This window comes from Geotrypetes seraphini, chromosome 10 (genome assembly GCF_902459505.1).
Source record: "Geotrypetes seraphini chromosome 10, aGeoSer1.1, whole genome shotgun sequence".
Lineage (NCBI taxonomy): Eukaryota > Metazoa > Chordata > Amphibia > Gymnophiona > Dermophiidae > Geotrypetes > Geotrypetes seraphini.
The window spans coordinates 145,337,489-145,363,402 of NC_047093.1; the positions used below are offsets into that span (position 1 = coordinate 145,337,489).

General features: G+C 42.9%; 2 protein-coding genes across 5 annotated transcripts in view; one reads left to right on the forward strand and one right to left on the reverse strand.

The window, feature by feature from the left end:
* Nucleotides 1-929: 929 nt before the first annotated feature.
* On the forward strand, nt 930-18,709 carry LOC117367429 (suppressor of cytokine signaling 3-like). 2 transcript variants are annotated; one of them, XM_033959956.1, is made up of 3 exons: nt 930-1,051; nt 5,296-5,476; nt 13,804-18,709. In XM_033959956.1, exon 3 carries the CDS (start codon nt 13,911-13,913, stop codon nt 14,553-14,555), a length of 645 nt encoding a protein of 214 aa, XP_033815847.1. In that variant the 5' UTR covers nt 930-1,051; nt 5,296-5,476; nt 13,804-13,910; the 3' UTR covers nt 14,556-18,709. The 2 variants fall into 2 exon arrangements, with proteins under 2 accessions (XP_033815847.1, XP_033815848.1); XM_033959957.1 differs by lacking the exon at nt 5,296-5,476 and having other exon boundaries at nt 932-1,051.
* RPS9 (ribosomal protein S9) overlaps nt 18,518-25,914 on the reverse strand; it is a 32,679-nt gene continuing 25,282 nt past the window's right edge. For 2 of the 3 annotated variants that reach the window (XM_033959958.1, XM_033959959.1), the window contains exon 5: nt 18,518-18,781. In XM_033959958.1, the coding sequence (XP_033815849.1) occupies nt 18,604-18,781 (178 nt within the window). In that variant the 3' untranslated portion in view covers nt 18,518-18,603. Of the gene's footprint in view, nt 18,782-19,014; nt 19,224-25,914 lie in introns of all 3 variants that reach the window. The other variant, XR_004540763.1, reaches the window with a different exon arrangement.

The window sequence follows — 25,914 nt, forward strand, 5'->3', positions numbered from 1 at the left end:
CTAAGGCTCTTAACACTTGCATTGTGAGGTCATAGAGCTTTATGGTTATTGAAACATAGACACATGATGGCAGATAAAGGCCAATGGCCCATCCGCAGCATCCATCTCCTCCTCTCCCTATTGGCTAAGGCTCTTAACATTTGCTTCTCCTCTTCCTATTGGCTAAGGCTCTTTACACCTGCATTGTGAGGTCATAGAGCTTTATGGTTATAGAAACATAGAAACATAATGGCAGATAAAGGCCAATGGCCCATCCGCAGCATCCACTATCTCCTAAGAAATCCCACGTGCTTGTCTATACTGGACAGGACTAATTTGTACTGACAGATATACTAGAACTGAAGCTTTGTGTCCCTTATTCGCTCTATATAATGCTTTGCAGAAAGGCAGGATTTACAATGCCCCCCCCCCCAACCTACAGCCTTTTTTTTTTCTTTTGATGCACGCACTGCCCCCAAAGAATCCGGACTCTCGTTCTCTCCATCACTCTTTCAAGCCTTTTCTCCTCTGTGACCCAGCAACCCCCCCCCCCCCCCGGTACCTTTCCAGAGCTCTGGTTCCACTTTCTTTTCAGCTGCTCCCTAAAATAGGAGCTGCCTGAGGAGGAGGGTGGCGGGTGCCCTTCTCCTGTTCTCAAAACCTGGGGCTGCCCTTTTGGGGTTTTGTTTTTTTACAGTAAGCCTAGGGGGTCAGGGAGACCCAGGCTTCCTGTTAGCTGCCCTTGCTCTTTCCAGCACAGAGGATCGGAGGGGTGCGCGGCGCTCTCCCCCCTCTCCACTCCTCCTGCCTCTTACCAACATCCCCCTCAGCATTTCCAGGAACAGAAGCAAAGCGGCGGGAGGGGGGGAGAAGCGCCGGCCAATGGCAGCCCGCGCCGGCTCCGCTCCGGCCAATGGCGGCGCGGCTCCCGGTTACCCCCCCCCCTTGGCCACGCCCCCTCCGAAAGCAAACAAAACGCAAGATGTGGCCGCGGCAGCCGTGTGTCCGGATCAGGGGCCTCGGGGTTGTTCCCCGCTGCAGAGCGAGAGCCGGGGATGGGATCGGAGCCAAGGTAAGAGACTACCCCCCCCCCCTCCAAAGCTCGAATATTAACCTTCCCAAAAAGTTCAGGGCAAGGGAATCGATTCAAGACAAAATATGAAGTGCAGGGGACAAGAGCTGGCACTAGATAAGCAACTCCCCCCCCCCCCAGCTAATGTGGATGGGAGCCAACACAAGCTGAACTACTAATACCCCCCTCCCCTGAAGAACACCCCTTCTCAAACCGCAGGGCATGACACCTATCCCAGAGTCCCCCCAAGATTGTAGGGCACAGATGGGACGCCTCTTCTAGATCATTTCAAGGAGGGGGCAATGATTCCTCAACTTCCCCCCCCCAAACAAGAGATCCGGGGCAAGATTCCTCTTCCAGAAATCTTAAGGGTAACTCATGCTCTCCCTCCCCCCATAACTGCGGGGCACAGAGGTCGCAGGCTAGACACCTCTCCCGAATCCCTTTCAAGGGGCTAATTCTCCCCAAGGGAAGGGACATGATCTACTGCCTTTCTGGGGTTATGCAGCCACTTATTCTGTACCTGGGACAATGGAGAGTTAAGTGAGCCGCAGTGGGAATGGAGCCCAGTTCCCCAGGCTACTGTCCACTCCCAACTCGGTGCGGTCTCCCAAGACACTTTATAAGGGGGTCCCCAGGACATCTCACCTCCCAAGTGCCAGATCTCCTAGTACCTAAAAACCCTTTGAATTCTTTAAAGAATAAATGAAACTCCCCTTCTGTCTGCAGGGATTGCAGAGACATTTCTTCTTCCACCCCAGGACTGTAGGTCCCAGTGATCCCATGTAACCCCCACCCCCCACCACCACCACAACACTCCAAACTATGCCAGACATACCCAGAGACTTAAATGCCCAGGCACTTTGACTAACTGTTGTTACTTTGCAGGTGAGAAAGCTCTCTTTAACTACTGAAGAGACATTCACTCCCAGTCCTCAAGGGTTGCCTTTGGATCAGGTTTTTATGACAGTCCAGATTAATATGCATGAGAGCACATCGCATGCAGAATCAGATCTACATCCTGAATACCTGACCTGTTGGTGGCCCTTGGTAGACTGGGAGTGAAAACCAAGCGATTAATGCATTGGTACAATTTACTTTTGGCTCCGGAGGATTCTTGTATCTGTAATGTGTCTATAGTGGACAGGACTAAATTGCAACTGACAGCTACAGAAATGAAGCTTTGTGTTACCTATATGGCTGATTCCATATGTACTTTGTACGAGGCTTTATAATTATCCTTATAAACAGGGCTGGAAGGATCCTAAGAACCAGGCCATCTAAAGTTCAGAAAAGTCAGAAACAAAATTAAAGAGGAAAATAAAATCTCAGAATAAGCAAAATTGAAAAAAAAAAAAAAAAAACCCAACCAAAAAACTTCCCAGCAAAAAGCAAGCAAAATTAAGAAAAATGATTTCCATGGCTCCTAAAAATTTTATCTGGTGTTGAAGTTGTCTAAATATATTTTCTTTTTTTATTGTTTTCAAGTATCAACTTGTACAGAAAGGAATTTTAAGGAGAAAAATCTTTACATAGCAACATAAAATTAGAAAGAAAATAATACATGCATTCAACTCAAGTCCTCTATTGAAATCTGAGATCCAAGGTTTAACATAACGGGAATAATAATAATGAAAATTAAAGGAAGAAGAGCCACAACTAAACTATCTGAACTCAAGGCTGCCCTATTTCTACTTTATTCAGGGCTTTAGGCTTAGATTTTTCTTTTTCTTCCTTTTCCAGCCGCAATAGCGATAGGAAGGTCGTCTGTTGCAAGGGTCTAAATATATTTTCACCCTTGCGTATGTGCCTCGGGGTTATATGATTTAAAATATTGATTTTTAATTTACAAAAGTTTGATCAACTGTGTTCAACTTGAGGCTAGGATCATTTTTAAACGAGGATGCGTTTGTTATAAATTTCTTAATGGTCTTCTGCCTTGTTATTTAGTGGCAAAAAAGGAATTATTCCAGTCTTGTAATAATCTCCAAATTCATAAGGAGAAGTTAGATACTCGGTCCTCAGAGGGTCAAATTACCCAATGGTTCAAATGAGCAGAAGCTCACAGAACCCGATCTTCATTCGAGATAATTTCATGCCAGTCGAAATTAGTGGAACATTAATTTAGCAACCCAGAGCTTGAGAAGGGCCATTTGTTTTGCTGTCGCCTCAGTAAAACAAAGAACACACAAGAAATGTTTGAGTTGTATGCTTTCTCGTCAAATAGCTCAATGGGAGTCTGTGTTTCTCCCTCTGGTAAACAATGGGCTCCTTTTACGAAGGTGCACTACGCGTTTTAGCACCAGATTAAAATCTACCGCCTGCTCTAAAGGAGGCGGTTGCGGCTAGCGTGCGCTATTCCACGCTATAAGGCCCTAGCACGGTTTTGTAAAAGGAGCCCAATGTCTTCTTATCTACTCCCCTTTTACAAAACAATAGCTTGGTTTGTAGCATCGGCGCTGAAAAAAACACACTATGGTTTTGTAAAAGGGAGGGGGGTTAAATTTTAGGCGCATGTTAAAAATGGTTCTATTTACTAAGGGCTCCTTTTATTGAGCCTCGCTAGCAGGGTTAACGCGCGCCACGTTTCATAACGCACTAACCCCCAAAAACTACCGCCTGCTCAGGAGGAGGCGGTAGCGGCTAGCGCAGCCGGCGGTTTAAGCTGCTAGCGTGGCTTGATAAAAGGAGCCCTAAATTTCTGGGGAATCAGCGATTGTATATTGATGCATTTAATGATGTCATATATATATTTTTGCTGGTTTTGTACCGCTTCACTCTTTTGTAAGATGCTGTGAACTGTAAGGCTCAACGGGCTATAACTTATTAATGATCCTTTAATTAATCTATTGCTTAAAAAAAACAACATAATTTTACAAAAACACCATAAAATATATAAAAATCCAACCCCTCTCCCCCCAATATCTTCCTATTCCCCTCCAAGATATCAGCACCCTGTGCCCTCAATCAAGTCTGCCATAGAGGTCTGCACGGGAACAGGGATCACGGGAATCCCGCGGTAGGTCCCGCGGGAATCCCTCGGTAGGTCCCGCGGGAATCCCTCCCCTAACCCATAGGAGTCCCACGGGGACCCCCCTCTGGCCCATGGGACTCCCACAGGGATGGAAGGCTTTGGAAGCAGGGTTTGTCCATATAATATAATGGACACGTCAGCCTTAGTAAAAGAGGGGGGTTATAAGTTAATTACCTGAACAGAAAACAAAAAAAGGGTTCCACCAAAGAGATTCCATTCCACAAGGAAAACAGCAGCGCAAACACAAAAGAAACTGTGGAATTGATGATTCTGTCAAAAGTAATTGCTGCTTTTTATGGGGACAGGCGGGGATGGAGGCATTTCCTTGCGGGGACGGAGAGGATCCTGGCGGGGATGGAGAGGATCCTGGCGGGGACGGGTGGGGGCGGAGAGGATCCTGGCGGGGACGGGTGGGGGACGGAGAGGATCCTGACGGGGACGGGCGGGGATGGATGGATTTCTGTCCCCGTGCAACTCTCTAATCTGCCGGCTTAAAGCTGTGTAATGCGCTAAACAATTCCACGAAACTGAAAAGGGTCTCCCTCTTGTCCAATATCAGAGCTCGGATTTCAGGGCCGACACTTAACAGGTCTTATATGGGGTGGTATATAATTTTATATACCTTATATGGGGTCTTGCACACCATCACTGCTATCTAACTATATACCGATATGCCTTCTGCCTGTTACCGTTTGTATAGGGCTGTGCACACCAGCTTCCAGTACAGCAGAGAGTGCAATAGAAGGTGTTATCCGTATTATATCAAGTTTTATATCAGAAGGCTCTAGTGTATTTTCAAACATTTCTGGAAATATATCGACCAGGAAGAATGCTGAGGTCTGAGAGTGGGATGAACTTGACAGTGACTAGGGAATTGCGAGTGCACTATGCTGTGACGAGAGCTGGAGTGAAAATGTGGAATGCATTAACAGGGAATTTGCGACTCTGTGCTGAGCGTGCAAATTTCAAGAAGTTGCTGAAAACACAGTTATTGGTTAATGCATTTATGTAATATCTCTTAGCAGTTAGTAATGAAGATGTAAAGTAAGATGTTCTCATCTTCAGAATATGTATGTTTAATTGGAAACCGCTTGGTGGTATATACATTTTTAAAATATATAATAATCTATGTATTCCATATATACAATATACAGCATATTCAGGACTTTGTACATTCTTGGTGTTATATAATTGTGTATGATTTGTACAGTGCAACGCTGAACTTATCAGATTTTGGAAGCTAGGAGGGCCCAGTCTACCTTGCACCTGGATGGGAGCCCTTCAGAGATGACTGGAAACTGGGGGTTGCAAAAGACTCACTGCATTATCCTGCCAAGAATGTCACTGTCACCGGGCTGAGGCCATGACAACCTACGCCTGCAAAGGACAAGGTAATTGTCACCATTATAGAACTCTCAGATCTGGGAATATATATATATATCTCTCCAGTCAGGTTCGACGTTTCAATGAATCCTTACATGAACAAAAGCTGGCATTAATCATCTCTGCACCATCCTGCCCTCTTCCACACACACCGCTTCTAGCTTAGAGATATTCTTAGGTCTTCTCGCATGCCCTGCAGATTTGAGCTCTGTCCACTGTCTGTGGACTGTGAAACCCATTGCAGAACTTCCTCTTTCTTTCCTGAAAGTCCTTCAGTGGAGGAGGAGCCTAACGGTTACTGCTGCGGCACGGTTACCAGGTTTGATTCCCTCTGCTGCCCCTTGTGACTCTGGGCAAGTCACTTAACCCTCCATTGCCCCAGGTACAAAGTAAGTACCTGTATATAATATGTAAACCGCTTTGATTGTAACCACAGAAAGACAGTCCAGGGAGTCGCCGACTTACAGATGCCTGACGTAAGTACGACTCGTACTTAAGAAAGCAGTCGCAGCTTCATTTGATTTCACTGAGCAGCATTTCCAGTGGCATAGATTCCTACACATCTGTAGCAGATTCAGGAATGATGCATGGCCACATTAAGAACAGTGTGTGGTTGTGCATGCCTTACCTTAGAGGGAACAGTGGTAGGGACAATTGGCCCTTTTGTCAGATGGGAGCAGAGGTAAGCAGCAAGAATCTTAAAATGTGCAAGTTCTGAGTTACATACAAATCCGACTTAAGAACAGCTTTAAAAACGTAACTCGTTCTTAACCTGGAGACTGCCTGTATATCCCATCCCCTAACTTCATGGTTGATTTTGAGGAGTTTCGGATCAATGTCTGGTAGAAATAATCCAACATCTTTACAGTTTCAACTTCTTCACCGATCATAGGAAAAAGGAGGTCTTAGTGCCCCTGTATAAGACTCAGGTAAGATCTCACTTTGTTATTGTAAATAGTCCCAACACCTATGCAGCCATTGTAATTGTCAGAACTGTCATAATAGTGTTACTTCTCCTTACACCTATGTCAGATTCATCCTTCTGTATATGGAATCATTCCTTTAGCTGTAAGAATACTGTGCTCACTTTATTATCAATACTAGTCTTTAAGCCCGTTACATTAACGGGTGCTAGAATAGATGTCTGTCTGTCTGTCTGGTTTTTTTTCTTTGTCTCTCTCTTCTTGGACGCTGCCTGCCTGTCTGTCATTTTTTCTGTCTGTGTCTCTCCCTATGTCCTTAGTGCCCCTTCCTAAGTCCTTAGTGCCCCTAGTGCCTCCTTCCCATGTCCTTAGTACCCCTTCCTGCATCCTTAGTGCCCCCAGTACCTCCTTCCTGTGTCCTTAATGCCCACAGTGCCTCCTTCCCATGTCCTTAGTGCCCCCAGTGCCTCCGTACTGTGTCCTTAGTGCCCCAGTGCCTGCGTAGTGTCCTTAGTGCCCCCAGTGCCTCCTTTCTATATCATTAGTGCCCCTAGTGCCTCCTTCCCGTGTCTCCATCACTATCTTCCATACTTTGTGTCCCCCCCATGCCAGCCTGTCTGCCTGCCTCCCATCCCCCTGAGAAGCATAGTTCTATTAAACCCCCCCTAAAGCCAGCCTGCCTGCCTACTTCCCATTCCTCTGAGCAGCATATTTCCATTTAACCCCCCCAAACACACACACCCCTCCCCCTGAAGCCAGCCTGCCTGCCTCCTTACCATCAGAGCAGCATGTTTCAATTTAACCCCCCCATACCCCGAAGCCAGCATGTCTCCTTCCCATGTTTCCATTTAACACCCCCCCCCCCCCCCCGAAACCCCTGTTGACTCTCCCAGCCAACTCCCTCACTGCTAGACGGCCGACAAACCTCCCGGCTCCAGCAGCATCCGAGGCACAGTAAACACGCTGCTTCGGGCCTTCTACTGCCCTAATTTCCTCTGCCGCGTCTCTGATGATGTCATCAGGGACTCGGCAGAGGAAATCAAGCCAGTAGAAGGATGCGAAGCTGCGTGTTTACTGTGCCTGGACGCTGCTGGAGCCGGGAGGTTTGTGTTCGTCTCGCAGTGGGAGGTGCGGCTGGGAGGGTCTACGGGGGTTTCGGGTGTGCCGGAGGGGGGGGGGGAGTCACGGTGTGTTACCTGCTGTGAGTCAGGCCGGAGCCGGGAAGCCCGCTGCGAGAGAGAGAGATGCATGGTAGGCGCGCATGCGCACTCTTGTGGCCACAGCCTGACAGATCAGGACTCAGGGAACACGGGGTAAGAGTGCGCATGTGCGCTTAGCATTTTATTATTATAGATTAGATGTCCTAAACTTGTAACCCATTCTGGGTTGTTCTGAGAGGATGGGCTAAAACAAATCGACTAAATACATAATTCTGGAGACCGCACCTTCAAAAAAGATATAAAAAGGATGGAGTCGGTCCAGAGGAAGGCTACTAAAATGATGGGTGGTCTTCGTCATAATGCGAATGGGGACAGACTTAAAGATCTCAATCTGTATACTTTGGAGAAAAGGCAGGAGAGGAGAAGATATGATAGAGACGTTTAAATACCTAAGTAATGTAAATGCGCATGAATCGAGTCTCTTTCACTTGAAAGGAAGCTCTAGAATGAGAGAATAGGATGAAGTTAAGAGGTAAAAGGCTCAGTATTCTAAGGAAATACTGTTTTACAGAAAGGATGGTAGATATGTGAAACAGTCTCCCAATAGAAGTGGTGGAGGTAAAGAATGTGTCTGAATTCAAGAAAGCCTGGGATAGATAGGGACACGGGATCTCTTAGGAAGAGGAGGAGATAGTAGATGCTGTGGTGGATGGACTGACTAGATGGGCTATTTAGCCTTTAGCTGCCATCTTGTTTTTATAACCATAAAGCTTTATGACCTCAGTGTTAAGAGCCTTAGAGGGGCATAATTTAAAAAAACGTCTAAGTCCCCTTTTGGCCTAAGGCCTTAAACGTTGAAAGTAGAAGCAGGGACAATGTCCATTATGTGGGGGGAAGGGGGTTTGCGATCGCTGGGCCAGGAGGGCTTAGGTTCCCTCCTGGCCCCATCGGACTCGGGGGGGGGGGGATCGCGGGGCAAGAGGGCTTGGGCTCCCTCTTACCCCGATGTCATCAGGGGGGGGTTGGGGAAACGGGGCCAGGAAGGTTTGGGCTCTCTCCTGGCCCAATCATATCAGGGGGAGGGGTGGATCGCTGCAGGAGAGATGGGTCATCTCTCCTGCCGCTTTAGCGATCCCAAGTGCCGCATTTGGCGGCACTTGGTGGTATTGCTATCACGGTAGGGGAGATGAGGCATCTCTCCTGCCCCGATGGTTGCAGTGGGCGTTGGATAGGTTGCCAGCCCGCTGAGCTAATCATGCCAGCCGCCATCAGCTCAGCGGGCCCTTTTGCGGCACTTATACCTGTTTTGACTTGGTCTAAGTCAAAACGTATAAGTGCCGACTAGGCAACCTGTCAAAACGTTTGGTTATACCTGCTGTACGCCTAGGTGTAGGTCGGCCCACCTCCCGCTCACCGCCCGCCCTTTCCCCTCCTCTAAACACGCCTCTTTTCTCTCTGTGCGTTTAGTGGCAGGGGAAAGACCTAAGCTGGTTTTAGATACGTCTAAAACCAGCTTTGATTATGGGTACTTGGACGATCAGGCTTTTTGATCGTCTAAGTAGCCATTTAGGCCACTTTTTAGATGTTTTTTTTTTTATTATGAGCCCCATAGCCTATAGGGAGAGGAGATAGTGGATAGGCAATTTGACTTATATCTGCCATCATATTTCTATGTTTCTATAACCTCACAATGTAGGTGTAAAGAGCCTTAGCCTATAGGGAGATAGTGAATGTTGCGGATGGGCAGACTGCATGGGCCATTTGGCCTTTAGCTGCCGTCATGTTTCTTTAACCATAAAGCTCTATGACCTCACAGTGTTAAGAGCCTTAGCCTATAGGGAGTGGAGGAAATAGCGGATGCTGCGGATGGGCCATTTGGCTTTTAGCTGCCATCATGTTTCTATGTGTGAATCCAATCCTCCTTCCACCTGCACCCTATCGCCTGTGTCACCAGCTGCCACAGAACCCCAAAGCGCCAAAGACAGCTGGCGAGGTGTTCTTTTCTTCAGCGCTTCACTCTTTTCTCCCAATGTACCTTGAGCAATTGTGGCTCAATAGTGCAGTTTTTCTTTCATCAGTCCAAAGTATTTGTTTTGAAAGATTATGCGTTTATTATTGATGACTTTTATTATGAGAATGCTAAAAAGATTATCTTCTGGCAACTCTCCCGGCTGCACTGTGGACAGCTCTTACAATGTCAGCTAAACTTTTCGCCACCTCTTTTGCGGTGATCTGGGGGTTCGGTTTGGCAAATCTGAACGGTTCTCAGCCCGATCTCCTCAGATTTTTCTTAGTCTGACAGATCTTGCCTCTACTTCAACAAATCTAGGTAGAAATTTTAATAAATCTAACCCAAAAGAAAAAACATTAATCCTTTGGTTTCTTTACAATTTTGTAACATTCAAAATTGCTAGCTGGAAATATTTAGGGTTTTTTTTTTAGACTGCTTTGCAAGAATGAATGATTTTCATTTAAAACGGTTGAGACAGCTACTTAGGGCTCCTTTTACGAAGCCGCGCTAGCGGGTTTAACGCCCGCAACTTTTCATCACGCGCTAACCTCTGCGCTGGCTGAAAAACTACTGCCTGCTAAAAGGGAGGCGGTAGCGGCTAGGGGTTTAGCGCGCGCTATTACGCGCATTAAACCGCTAATGCGGCTTCGTAAAAGGAGCCCTTAAGAGTTGACTGGTTGTTGAGAGTAGACAGAATAACAATCACAACTTGAGAGATTGTCTACAAAGGCCTACACGAGTTTCTAAACTTTTTGTGCTTTTTTTTTTTTTTTTAATCTTTATTCATTTTATTTCTTTCAACAAGTGTACAATATTATTACAAATGATTCACATAACTCACTTGACATTCTTAAACATTATTATACATATTTTAATTCCCCCCCCCACCCACCTCCCATCCCTCCCCATATCCACAAAATAATCTATCCAAACATATACATTCCTAGACATCTCTCTTCTATATTACAATTAATCTTACATTAACCTATCCCTCCCCCCACCCTTTCTTCCTCAAACTCTGTTCATTGTATTATATAAATTAAATGCACAACAAATATAACTCATCATATTACATATATCCCCTAAAATTCCATAGCAATATATTTCCAATATATTTACCCCCTTTCCTTTTCTGTTCATACATATATACCATATTTCTTATATGCATTAATCAGTTAAAATATACTACTATTTAATTAGAATATCCTATCCCCCCCACCCACCCCCATTTCTCCAAATTATCCCATAAGGAAAAAGAATAAACCTTAATCATTATAATATTCAATTAATGGCCTCCACACTTCCTGAAATCTTTTAAAATAACCCTTCTGTACTGCAAGTAGTCTTTCCATCTTGGGTTTTTTTTTGTTACATAGAGCTTTTTGGACCCCCAGTTAGATTGCAAAAGTTAAATAGTTCTTTGTCTAATAGATGCTGGCATTGTATTCTGGATATAGGGACTTTAGATCATCTTTTGTTCTATTGTCCCCATATCTTAGCCTTTTGGAACTCAATCTGGGATCAAGTAAATTGTTTATTGGAAAATCACGTAGCATTAACTTATGATACTGTACTTTTTGGTATGTCTGAGAAAAAAGAGTCAGATATCAATGTGTAATAACAAACTTTTATTGATTTTGACCGGAGTAGCCATTCAACATATTACTAATAACTGGAAAGATCATAGTAGGCTCAATTTTAAATTTTGGTGGAATTCAGTTTGCCACATATACAGAATGGAAAGATCAATAGCGGTGCAAAATGGAAATTATAAAAACTTCATTAAAATTTGGGAACCATTAGCGTCCTTTTGTCATGATTGATGCCATTTTCCTAATATTTCTATATTTAATATGTAAGATAAGGGTGGGGTGGGGGGAGGGTTTCTATTATATGAAAAATAAAAATTACTAAAAGGATTTCAGGATGGGAGAGGGAGGGTTATATTTACAACTATAAGTTATAATGATAAGATGTACAAGTGGTTAAATCTATGTTATTGTGTTGCAATTTTTGTACACTTGATGAAAGTTTTAAAATGAATAAAGAATTATTTAAAAAAAAAAAGTCTTTCCATCTTATACATATGACATACTGAGTTCCACCAGAAACTACAATTCAGTCTAGAACAGTCTTTTCAATTAGTCGTTATTTGCTGGATCCCCACACCAGTAAGAATCATCAGTAACTTATTATTTGCTGCAGATATTTGGCATTTAGCCCTCATACACATTCCAAAAACCACCGTGTCATAGGACAATGCCACATGACTCTCCATCATTAGGTTAACTTGATCCCAGATTGACAACCAAAATGCCTGAATCCATGGACAATAGAATAAAAGATGGTCTAAAGTTCCAATTTCAATTTTACAATGCCAGCATCTATTAGACTTAGAGCAATCTAATTTTTGTAATCTAGTAGGGGTCCAGAATGCTCTATGCAACAAGAAGAACCATGTTTGCCTAATAGATGCCTGCTTTTTGAGAACTTAGGGAGGGGGAAAAGGAAAACTAATCTAGCCACACTTCTAGTTAAGTTATAACGTCTGCCATATTTATTTATTTAAAAAGCTTATATCCCGCTTAAACCTAAGCGGGTTACACAAATCCACACAAATTTATATCATAAAATAATACAAAATTAAAACATAAAAACAATCCTTATAACACTTTTAAACAAAATAATTCTTTAACCCCCCTCCTTTATAAAGCAGTTTGGAGCTGTTACTGCGGCGGCTGGCGCTAGAAACGCTAGCGAAGCTTTTGTCAAGGGAGGGGGGGTAAGTCACTGTTTAGTATTCATTCAAAAAGCCTCAATAAAAAGAGACGTTTTCAAATATTTTGTTAGTCATCCTCATGTCCTACCACTTTTTAAATATTTTCAATATGTATAAATCAGCAAATAGTCATTTATTCATGTTTTGGATTAACCCCCCCCCCCCTTTTATGAAGCCACATTAGTTGTTTTTCTATCGCTGACCATGACGGTATTAGCTCCAACTCTCATATAATTCCAATAAGCGTCAGAATACCGCTGTGGCCAGTGATAAAAAAGCCTAACGTGGCTTTGTAAAAAGGGGGGAGGGCGTTAACTTTGTACTGAGTAAAGGTCCTGTCAGCTTCTGTTCCCTTAGGGATTCATTGAAACACAAAATTTGAGCAGGTATGCCTAAAATTTAATGTGTTTGCCCAAAAATAAGACAGTCATTAATTTTGGGCCCAAAAAAGGCACTAGGTCTTATTTTCAAGTAGGTCTTATTTTTTTCATGTACAGTGATCATCTTTCCCTTCCTCTACTCTACCCCAATTCTTCCTATTTCCTTTCTCCCCCCCCCACATGTGCAGCATCTTTCCTCCCCTCACCCATCCCCTTGTACAGTATCTTTCTATCCCTCCCATCCCCATGTAGCAGAAGCCTTGAAGCTTCTATTCCTCCCATCCCCCTATGCAGCATCTTTCTATCCCTCCCATCCCCCCTCTGACCTTTTCATCTCTCCCTCCCATCTGAACACTGACCGCGAGACCGAAATACCTGGAAACAAATGGCAGCATCGGCTGCATTGTGGCCTGCCCTTCTCACGTCCGGGCGTTCCTCTGCCGCATCCCTGATAATGTCATCAGCAACGCAGCACGGAACGGCCGGGCGTGAGAAGGGCAGGCCGTGATGCAGCCTGTGCTGCCGACTGTTTCCAGGTATTTCGGTCTCACGCTCAGTGGGAGGCAGGGGAAGTGCTGCTGCCGGCGACTAGGGCTTACTTTCGGGGGTAGGTCTTATATTAAGACCTACCCCGAAAATCATGCTAGGGCTTATTTTTGTATTTTTGGGGAAACACGGTAGTACACAACTGCAGAACAATCTTTACATGTTGTACAGAGAGCCAGCACTATTTTACACTGTCCAGATCCATACAGATTAACAGAAACTCGCAACAGATTTCTTGATGGTGCAGTTTCGAAATCATTTTATAATACATACATATAAATTACAAAATCAAGATGTTTTAAAAACAGGTGAGAAACTGGGACCAGGTGTAACAGTTCCCAGAGTCCTTGAGCAGGGAGCGTGAGCCACCATCAAATCAACCAGAGATAACCAGAGCCTGAGGGGAGGTCTTGTGCTTGATTAGATTACATTGCACTGCTAAGTGCCAACCAATGTCCACCAAGTTGCTTGCATGGCCTGTCTTGGATCTCAGCCATTATCTCAGAATTAATTTTTGCAGTGTTTGTGTTTTTCAGTGTCACCCAGCAAATGGGTCTACCGTGAGCTCTCGCCCTCCTCACCTTCTACTCAGCGAGCTGTGCGTTCGCTTCACTGAGTCCGGCCCGGACACGGGGCTCCAGTAATGATGCTAGCGCTGCACTGGTGCTCTTCCTGTCGCTGCCTCTTCCCGTCACCAGGTTTCATGGCTATGACTTCTCCGGCTGCTGCCAAGCTATCCTACCACTATAAATCCTTCTGTGGGGACTTTGAGCGTGTGGAGACAGCCCTGGAGAGGCTCGAGGCTAGTGGCTTCTACTGGAGTACCCTCTCGGGGGCTGAAGCCAAGAAACTGTTGGCGGACCAGCCCCTGGGGGTCTTCCTCATCCGGGACTCCTCAGACCACCATCACCTCTTTACTCTCAGCGTTCGGACGGCAGCAGGTATTACCAACTTGCGCATCAAGCAGGAGGGCTCTGCTTTCTTCCTGGAGACAGTCCCTGGGGCTGAGCAGCCCCCGACTTTCAATTGTGTTGTGAAGCTGGTGGATCACTACGTGCGGCTAACCAGTGCTGGAGAATCAGACTCCAATCTGTGCTACGTGGAAGGCAAAGAGCGCCCAGTGCCCCTTGCGCTAACCCGGCCTCTGATTTGCAAGGTAGTGTCACTTCAGCACCTCTGCAGGAGGACAGTGGCCGCCAACGTGGCACAGGGGGTGGCTGCACCGTCCGCAGCAGAGCTGGAAGAGATGCCTGTAACCAGCGTCCTCAGGAGCGTCTTTAAGAACTGATGTTTTGTGTGAGCAACCATCTTGAGTGTGTGACATTAGTGAGCTGAAGGAAAGGGACAAACGCAACAGGCATCCTGGCACTTTTGGCCACTTGGAGCTGTTTGTTGAGATTTGCTTCCAAAGAGGGTTTCTGGCCATACACAGTTGAACATTTTCAATCATGACCGAACTGGATGCATTCTGGACTTTTCTTTTTCAACTTTAATCACATTTTAATCTTTGAGAGGGTGAAGCTGCTATACACGAGTGATGTGGTCCTGTTATATGATGCAGGGCAGCTACCTGACAGATTAACTTACCTTGATATTTAGGAGTCCGACAGACCACCCTACCCAGATGATCACATGCACACCGAGAGAGCATAGTACCAGCATGAACCAGTAGACCAGTGATTCCCAACCCTGTCCTGGAGGAACATCAGGCCAATTGGGTTTTCAGGCTAGCCCTAATGAATATGCATGAGAGAGATTTGCATATGATGGAAGTGATAGGCATGCAAATTTGCTTCATGCATATTCATTAGGGCTAGCCTGAAAACCCAATTGGCCTGGTGTTCCTCCAGGACAGGGTTGGGAACCACTGCAGTAGACCACGACAGGTGTAGGTCCTCTTTGGTAAAATTATTCATCATGGCCTCCCGTAGTCATATTTCATGTATTTAATATTTTAAATGTTATACATTAGACCCTTGATGCAGTCAAAGTGCCGAAACATAGTGTTTGGTCCTCTTCATCTCTTATAGAATCTATCATTCATTTTGGGTCATGTAGACCACAGCCTAATCCTTTTGTGTCTGCTATAAGGACACCTTGACGAAGAGGGCTGCTTCCAGGAGGTAGATAGCTAAGCATGCCCTCAATAAATGTGCAATTACTAACCAGCATCTGTAAGTCCATCTACCACCAGGCGGACGGTTCATTAGGCAAAGGCCCCATTCTACAAACAACTAGTGTCGTGAGCCTGCGACAGAAGCTGTTGACTGTAACCAGCGATGGTAGTGCACCTTCAATCAACGCAGCATGCACTAAGATTTTAACATTCAGTAACTTGACGAATTAACACGTATTAAGTCGATTGTGTTGTATTAAAACACAGTAGCAGTTGGTTAAGAGATTACCATTAAAACACTCGTTCAAAAGGAACAAAGAAAATTCCAGAAAAGATCAGGGGGGAATGAAGGGATTTTGCCTGCGCATGATTGGGACATGGTAAAATAGGGATAAGGAACTAGGAACTAGTGACAAGTGTGTGTCAGAGAAATACAGGAGCCAGCAAGGGAGCTTGTTCTGAAAAAGTTGGTGAAATTTAGATGCTGGAATGCGGCACGCCAAACATGAAATTAATATTGGCCATTACACACAATTGTCGTTAGGTCATTCAAATTTGCCTTGGGACGCGAAAACCACCTCATTAACATCAGTTGGACACTACAAATTATTGACGTTAAGTGACAATGCTGAATGCTCGTCTGTAATCCTGGGCGTCAAAATCCTGTAGCTTGTAACCCAGAAGGGACATAGTCATAGGAGGAGTATGGGTAGGTTAAAGATGCATGGTATTAGAGGGATTTGTGGCAGGATTTATATAAATCCTCACACCTAGAACTGAGCCCGGGAATCCCTGCTGCTCTTTACAGAATAATGCCCGAGTGCCAATTTTTTCCTGGTGCCACATATCTTAGCCACCCATGCCCTCCCTTGTAGTAATATATACCTTCTGCGTGCCAAGTTTCCAGAATAGTGACTGCCCGCAGTTACGCACGTTATTACTGCTAATTAGAACTTCATTTTCCAATTAACTTATGCACTTGACTGCAAGTGTTCTATAATCCACACATGCGGTTTTGTGCATGATGGGTAAAAACATGCAAGTAAGATTATAGAACTAGGAGCCAGGACTGAAAACGCATGCCTGTGTGTAGGACAGATGCTTGTTTTGTGCATTAAGTGATATCTTGCTGCGATGATGCCACTGTGCCCCCATCCGGGGCAGCATGAGACTGATATGACTGCCCAAGCACCAACCACACTACAGTCACAAGTCTGAGTACTCATTTTCTATAGCACCCTTTATATTAAAAAAAAAAAAAAAAAAATCACTGTTGCATGCTAGAATAAAGACTTTATACCTAAAGCTTGTTGCTCTCCATCCTGCTTGCACCCCTCAGCTAACTCCCAAATGTTTCCTTCTCGATTCTTGAGGGACTTTTACATCCGTTCAGGATCTTTCTACCTACATGAGCAGTGCTGGGTGGAATCCAGAGTCCCTGTCTACCTCCAGGCCAAAGGCAGTTAGTGAGGTGTAATAAAAGTTACAATCTGTTCCAGGACAGAGAGTGTTAAGTCCTCTCTTGACTTGCCGGGAAACACAGAGCCAGCTGCTGGGAAGCCCTGCCCTAAAGCATTTGCCAGCCCCCTCGCCGGGAAAGAGGAAGAGTGCCAGGGCTCATAATCTTTATTTTCCAAAGCTGTTTCCTCTTCTCAAATGAAGTCTGGTACTTTGGACAGCTTGCGGCTGGCCATCATATCAGTATGCACTAAATTAACCTCACCCCCCTTCTAAATTTGGACATCTAGGATGACAGAAAGCCAGTGTGTACGGAATGGAAGCCCTGCAGCGATGTTCGCAATACTGTGAACATAACCTTCCTAAGTCTTAAGCTCAAGAAAGTATTTCTGAAGTTTTACAAACCACTTTTCCAGCACTGTGCACGAGCAAAGGCTAACTAAATTCAATCCCATGTTACCCCCACATGCTTCCAGAGTATGATTAAGTATTTAGATGCATGCATTCTTTATTTAACCCCCCCCTCCCCGTGTTCAGAGGCAGGCATAAATTCCCCTGCACCTTTCTATGACCTTCATTTCCCGCCCCTAGCTGTCAGCTTTTAGCTCTGGGGGGGGGGGGGGGGGGGGTGAAAGGAAATGACAAGTGGAAATATGGCTGCTGCCTCCTTGCTGAAGCTCAGTTCTATCATTGGGTAGGATGCATTGACAGCAGCAGGCCACAGCAAAGATCTATTATCAGCTCAGCAGCTCTCTAGTAACTTTAGTGTGGAACCTGCCTGCCCTTGGGTGCTGAAGGAAGGAAACTAGATTCCACCTCTCCCCTCCCCCCCCCAAAGCTATGAGAGCTTGTAATGCCTCACCGTGGTGTGAATCCCGATACTATAAGGTCATGTTTAAACCTTTAAAGTAGCCCATGCAGAACGAAACACAGCTGTGTCGGTCATTATTTTAGTCTACTAACACAAGACGGTTTTAAGATGTCATCTCTCCCTGTGGCTGTGGGCACAAATTTCCTTCTTTGACTTAGCATACTGCCAGGTTTTTATTTATTTTTAAAATTTCTATAGTTTTTTTCCAAAACAGTTTACAAAAAGTTACATACATAAAATATATATATTAAAAAAAAAATAAATCAGAAGGTAGGAACAAAAACAGTTTCAATCTTTATATAAGGTCAATTGCTCAAAGAAATGCATCTATAAATAGTTGAGTTTTTAACGTTTTCCTAAATGAATTCCTGTCTCTACATTTTCAAATTTGACCAACGAGGCTATTCCACAACTTAACTCCTGCACGTGTGAAAGTCATGGCATTCATTTCCACATATTTTGATAGCAACCAGAGAGCAGGATCTCACTAGCCCCCCTGAGCTGACAGGACCCACATTAGGCAGTTGCGCTTGAGGACTGTGGCCACCATAGCAGGAGCACTCAAAGCGACAACCTACCCAAATGTCTAGGCCTAAATATTGGCCTGTCACTGCCTAGCAGGTCTAAATCCAGCTGTTTGTAAAAAGGGATCAATCGTAATGACTATATAAAGCAGCAGTGAGGGCCCATCATGAGCGAGGACCAGGATCTGCTGGAAGCAGGTGCAGAGTTAATAGATATCCTTCTAATAATTACTCACACTACTTTGTCTCCAAATGTTAAATCTCCAAGAAATACAAGAGAGAAAGTTTTAGGAAACTCATTCCCAACAATCTTTATTTTGTACAAATGTCTTCAAACCACAGTGCCCTCCTCTCCCCACATTGGTTTTTAATCTTCCTCTTCTTCGTCTGCCCCACCGGCACCTCCTTGTCCCTTCTTGGCATTCTTTCGCTTCACGCGGCCAGGCCGCCCGCCACCATAGGGAGAGCGAAGGGAGAAGTCAATGTGCTTTTGGGAATCAAGGCGCACAATGAAAGATGGGATGTTCACCACCTGTTTCCGGACCCTGCAGAGGAGAGAAGCAGGATCAGAACACGTCATGTATTCCCATGCTTATCCCACCCCCATCCCTCAAACATTCAATATATTCTGAGATTACACTTGCCATCTCCTCATTCCAGTTTACTAATCTAGATCCAACAGAGCAAATCAATACATGGCTGGTACTGCTCCCGTCTATCCCTGGGCACAAAGGAACCTTATTCCTTTTTTCTAACAATTACAAACGGTCCGAGTTACCTGTGCCACCCCTTGGCTTTTACACTGTGCACACCCAGTTTGACTTTTCACAAGGTATACGGCCAGAGCCGAATTGACCTTGCTGAATTTTTTTATTAACACCACGCTCGCTAAGGCGGGGTTCTTCAGTTCAAGTGCTGCTGGTTCACAGATGAAGAGAGCCCCGCAGGGGAAGAAGGTCTGTTTCCCCACACCTTGGTCCGAGCACACTGAGTAAAACACCAAAGGCAAAACTTTAGATTATCCACTAGAAAAGGAGGATGGGCGAGCCAAGGGGCAGGAAGAAAGGCAAGAAGAATGGACAAATTTAAAAGTTAATCTAGCCTGGTGTAATCTACAGCAGTTACTGACATGGGTCTAAGGAGATTTGTGATACTCAGAACACAAAAGCTCTGCAAAGCCTTCTCCAACAGGATCCCATCTCCCAGACAGGGAGGACTTGTTAATGGCAAGGCCATCCTTTGGTCTCCAGGGAACTACTCTTTTAAAATGGGATTGTCAGAACAGCCTAAAATAGGGGTCAACTTTTCAGGTTGAGAGAAAAATAAAAAGCCCTGCTGGTCCCAGTCAGCTGATTTCTAAAAGATGCTGAGAATCAAACTAAATATTTCTTAATATCACTAAAAAAGAACATGTTAGCTCCTTAAAAACTATTTCTTCTTTTTTCTTTTTATAATTTTTATTCATTTTACAACTTACATCAAGTGTATCAAGAAATAACTTTTGAATTGAAAAAAAATCACTTGTATTACTATTATTATCAATTGACATTCATGAAAGTAAACCTCCCCTCCCATCCCTATCACATCAAAAATATTCATCTAATATAATAAAACGCTAGGCCGTGCATGCGCACTCCCATCGTGTGCGTCCGTTTTCCGTGAGATGTACAGCATCTCAGATAAGAGTGCGTATGCGCCCGAAACACTCTCTCTCCTCCCCCGAGACGGATGTCGGACACGGCGGCTGTCGGCCCGTGCTGTTTTTTGATCTGCCCTGCTCCTTGCCTGAAGTCCTCTCTCCTCCCCCGAGGCTGATGTCAGACGCGGCGGCTGTCAGCCGTGCTGTTCTTCGCTCTGCCCTGCTCCTTGCCTTACTATATTTTTAAGTTGAAAGACGAGGCAGCGGCTCCTCTCAAGATCCCCACCTGCGTCGGAAGTCCAATGCAGTCGGGGATCTTGAGAGGAGCCGCAGCCACCATGTCTTTCAACTTAAAAATATACTAAGGCAAGGAGCAGGGCAGAACGATCTTCAAAATGGCAGCAACTCGATCTCCGTTCCTCTGGGGGGGGGGGGGGAGGAGGGGTCTGGGAGGAGAGGGATCGCGGCCACTCAGCGCCCCCACCGAGGAGCCCAGCAACTTTCCGCTACCCGGGACCCGAGTCATTTGCCGCCCCCCCCCCTTCCCTTACCGCGGGCCCGACTGGCGATTTAAGCAGCGTGTGCAGCAGTCTTCACACGCTGCTTTGGGCCCTTCTATTGCCCTGATTTGCTCCAGACGTGCCAGAGTAAATCAGGGCAGTAGAAGGACCCGAAGCAGCGTGTGAAGACTGCTGCACACGCTGCTTGAATCGCCATGTGTAGTCGGGCCCGTGGGAAGGGAAGGAAAGGGGGGGGGGCGGCAAAGGACTCGGGCCCGCGTTTGTAGTCGCGAGCCCGCATTTGTAGTCGCGACTGTGGGAAGGGAAAGGGGGTAGATGAAACGCTAATGCTGCTGTGTGGGGGGAGGGAAATGGAAGGGGGAGGGAATGCTGCTTTGCACAGACAGACAGAGGGAGGGACACAGAAAGACAAGAAGAAAGACACAGGGGCAGGGGCACAGGGAACTGGTGTGGGGGGAGGGAAATGGAGGGGGAGGGAATGCTGCTTCGGACAGACAGACAGAGGGAGGAAGGGAGACAGAAAGAAAAGAATAAAGACACAGGGGCAGGGAGATATACAGAAAGACAAACAGACAAAGGGGGCCAGGGACAGAGACAGAGAGAAAGAAAGACAGCGGGAGTCGCGTCAGGAAGGGTGCGGGATGCCGCAGAGGGAACTTTTCCAATGGGTGCAACTAGAGCAAGGTAAGTGTATCATAAGGATAAGAAGGAGGAGGGGGGGAGAAAAAGGAAGGGACGCCTACTGCTGGACAGGGGGAGAAGGAAAGAGGTGCTGATGGACAGGGGGGGTGAAGAAAAAGGAACGGAGGCCTAATGTTGGACAGGGGGAGAAGGAAGGTGCTGCTGGACAGGGGGGAGGTAAAACAAAGGGAGAAGGGCTGCTGCTGCATAAGGAGATCTGTGAAGGGGTGGTGGTGGACACAGGGGAGGTAAAAGGAAGGGAGAATGGACAGGGGGAGCAGGCAAGAGGTGGTGATGGACAGCCAAGGAAAAAGAAAGACAGAAAGAAAGAAAGTGGCTAAGGAGAGAGAGAGAAAGAAATAAAGACAGACACACACACACACATATATTCTAGCACCTGTTAATGTAACGGGCTATAAGACTAGTTTATATTATATTATACTATAAACATTCTATTAATATATCAAAAAATCATCCCTCCCACCCATCCCTATCCCCTCATTTCAATTATCTTATGAAGGGAAAATGTTTACTACTCATTACAAAAGTCTGTTAATGGTCCCCAAACATCTCAAAATTTACCAAAATATCCTCTCTGAGTGGCTAACGTTCTTTCCATTTTATAAATATGACATTCAGAACTCCACCAAAAACTGTAATTTAATCTACTCTGATTTTTCCAATTGAAAGTAATATGTTGAATGGCAATTCCAGTCAGAATAAGTAGAAGCTTATTGTGTTTTGAAGAAATCTGACTTTTCACTCTCATTGACATGCCAAATAAAATAGTATCATATGTCAAGGCTACCGGATTTTCTAACAATCTATTTATTTGGCCCCAAATTGATTTCCAAAAAGCCAAAATACATGGACAATAGAATAATAAATGATCTAAAGTCCCAGCTTCGAGATGACAATTATTAGACTTGGAGCTATTAGACTTAGAGCTATCTAATTTTTTGTAAACGAACAGGGGTCCAGAATGCTCTATGTAACAGAAAAAAACCATGTTTGTCTCATAGATGCAGATACTGTACATCTCATCCTCCAAGACCAAATTTGTGACCATTGAGATGCAGTAATTTGATGCTTAATATCAATGCTCCAAATGTCGGGGGCGTGGCTTGGACGCGAACTCGGATGGTTGGATAAACGAGTAGCTCCACATAGACAAGCATATATATAAGAAATACTACCAATATTTTTTAAGAAATTACAAAAATATATTACAACATGACTTCTACTAAACAAAGTAAAGCTGATTTGGGAGCCGGAATATCTGGAAGCAACAAGAGGTCGAAACCAGAGCCAGGTACACCCTCAAAAACCCCGCTGCCAACAGAAAAAAACCTCGACGTTATGGAAGAACTGAGACAAATCAAAGAAATTGTCTTAGATAGTAACAAAAAACTACAAAAAGCAATAGAAGAAGCTGCAATACTTACTAAAAGAGTAGACATGACAGAAAACAGAATTTCAACATTGGAAGATAATACAGAACAATTAAACATAGATATGAGTCACAGCAAAATCATATGGAAAGAAGTGACAGAAATCAAAAAAAATCTTGAAGACAGCCGGAATCGCGAACGAAGGAATAATTTGAGAATAATTGGATTACCTGAAGGAGTGGAAAAAAATGATCCGATTGCCTTTCTGGAAAAATTTCTACCTAAAATATTGCCACTAAAATTTAAAACAGAACTAGAAATAGAAAGAGCACATAGGATTCCAACACAAAGAAATAACACTCAAACGGGACCGAGAACTTTAATATTTAAACTTTTAAGGCATCAACAACCAATTGAAATATGTCAACTTGCCAAAGAAAACAAGAATCTAAAATGTCAGGACTCAAAAATACACATTGTCCCAGATTTTGCGAAAGAAACAGCAACAAGAAGAAAACAATTTTTGGACATGAGACCACAACTAAGATCATTAGGAGCTAGATTTGGGCTCCTTTACCCAGCGGTAATGAAAGTTACTATCGCTAACAAAACTCAAAACTTTAATGACCCCAAAAAACTACAGGAATTTTTAAATCAACATGAACAACCAATGACAATATAAGGATAAAGATGACTACTTTATAAAAATTACAAATATATATATATACTTATATGATTGACAAAACTTTAATAAGGAAATTAAAAAAAAAAAAACAACTTCAGTTGAGAATTGGAACTTTCAGAACAACGGAAGAGGAATACATGAGGATCAGATTAAATATTTGAATAACAAATAACATTCTAGTTAAGAAGCAGAGAAAAAATCCGAAGAAATACACAAGATTCAATTCTAGAATTTTAAACGGAACAGACTTACATGCAGAAAAGCGAAGTGGACAGAGATCCGTCTTGAATGACGACAAAGGAAGATTTCCTCTACAAAAGACTAAGAGACGTGCTGATTGGACAGAAAATGCTAGGGGTGGAGTAAAGAAGGAAATGAAAGCCTTCCTTCAATCACAATGATGCTTATAGAGATAGAAGGATAACATAATATGATTGGTTCAATCGAGCTATTTCCTGTGGAAGGCGGTGCTTCCGGCTAAACTTGCGTTTCAAATATATAATATTGCGTTTCAAATACGCTAAACTAGGAAAAATAAATAAAAAGATCTTAATTTGAGACGCAAGTTTGCCTAATAAGTTTTAAATTTGTTTTGTTTTGGGGATTCTATTGAGCCTCATGTTTGTTCTTCATACAGAAAAATTGCAACTGATGGTAAAGAAAAATTTGATGATTTAGAATAATAATAATGATATATAAGGTGAATCTTTTTGATCTCAAATATTTTTAAATATTTTTAAAATAGGAATATATGTAAAAAGATATTGGAGAATATTTAAATATTGATCTTAAAAGATTGTTTCATCATATATAATAATATATACAAAGATTTATATAATATGATGATATATTATATATTAGATGTTATATATATATATGAATTATTTCATTGAAATAAATCAGCCTTATAACTTAAAAAATATTCAAATATGGATAAATAATCTTTTATATTAATATTTAAAAAAAAAAAAATGATGACCAAAGTTTTTAATAAGCTCCTTTGATTTAAAAAAAAAATCTAAGGTAGTAATTTAGATAAATTATTAATAGCTTGGGGGAGTTATTTAAATCTAACCTCAATCTGCGTATCCAAGTTTTCGTAATTAATAAGGGAGGGAAGGGAGGGATGGGAGGGAATAGAGGGGAATTATATAAGAAAATAAGGGATTTAGGGAGGGGAAAGGATATAAAATATTTAAAAGGTTGGGAAAAATTTTTTCTTAAAATTATTTATTGTATATTATCCAAAAAAAAAAAAAAATTTAATAAAATAAATGGATTTTAAAATAATGTCCTTGAATGTTAATGGTCTAAATCATATGATAAAAAGGAAAAAAGCTCTATCATTTTTAAAGAGGCAAAATACAGATATATGCTTTATACAAGAGACCCACCTTTCACATATTGAATCTAATAAGCTGGAAGGAGGTTGGGTCAAACACTGTTTTTTCTCACCAGCTATAGGGAAAAAAGCAGGTGTTGCTATTCTAATTAATAAAAAATGTTCTGCTTCATTCAAATTAAAAGCTTCAGATATTCATGGAAGATGGGTAATAGTGGAAATGAATATGGGAAATACTACCATGATGTTGATTAATATATATGCCCCTAATTCGAACCAAAACGAATTTTTTAAAACCCTTCAACAACTGATCTTACCACTGGCTACTTCAAATCTAATAGTAGCAGGGGATTTCAATGCTGTAATGGATCCTTTATTAGATAAAAACCCAAGTAGAATTATGAAATCTATGGGATTAGAAAATTTGATACAATCTTGCGATTTAACAGATATCTGGAGAATACTTCATTTTAATGATCGGGAATTTTCTTTTTGTTCTCATGTTCACAATTCTTTTTCAAGAATAGATTATATATTTATTTCAAATCATCTAGCACAACAAGTGACACAAGCTGCCATTGATCCTATTATTTTATCTGATCATGGTGGAGTATGGATCAAAATTAAAATTATAGATCAAAATAATAATAGACCAATTTGGAAGTTGGATAATACAATGTTGGCTGATCCAATTTTTTGTGAAAATCTTTTAATAAAAATGAAAGAATTTTTTCAAATGAATGATAAAGATGAGATTAATAGAGAAATTTTATGGGATGCATTTAAAGCATCAATTAGAGGACAAATAATTTCCTATTCGGCTTTTCTTAAAAAACAAAATAAAAAACAATTTTTAATTTTAGAAAAAGAGATTAAAAATTTGGAATTAAAACTAATAGAAAAATGGGAATATTCAATTCAACAAGAATTATTAAAACTAAAAGTTAAATATAATGAAATCTCATCTAAAATGATTAGGAAAGATTTATTCTCTCAGCAAACGTTGTATTATGGTAACTCAAATAAGTCGGGAAGAATATTAGCAAACTATCTTAAAACAAAAAAAAGGAAAACAAAATTAATAGCTATAAAAGATGAAAATGGAGACACATTTACACAAATTGAACCTATATTAAAACAATTCCTAAAATTTTATAAATCTCTTTATTCTTCCGAGACTTATATAAATAAAGAAAAAGATGGTTTAGAATTTTTGAAAATGTTAGAGGGTCCAAAAATTCCTGAACATATAAAACGAAGTTTAGAAGAACCAATATCACTAAAAGAATTAGGAACAGCTTTGAAATCCCTTAGAGTTGGATCCGCTCCAGGTGGTGACGGATATACAGTTGAATTCTATAAAACATTTCAAAATTTTTTACTACCCTATTTACTAAATCTTTTTCAATATCAACTTAA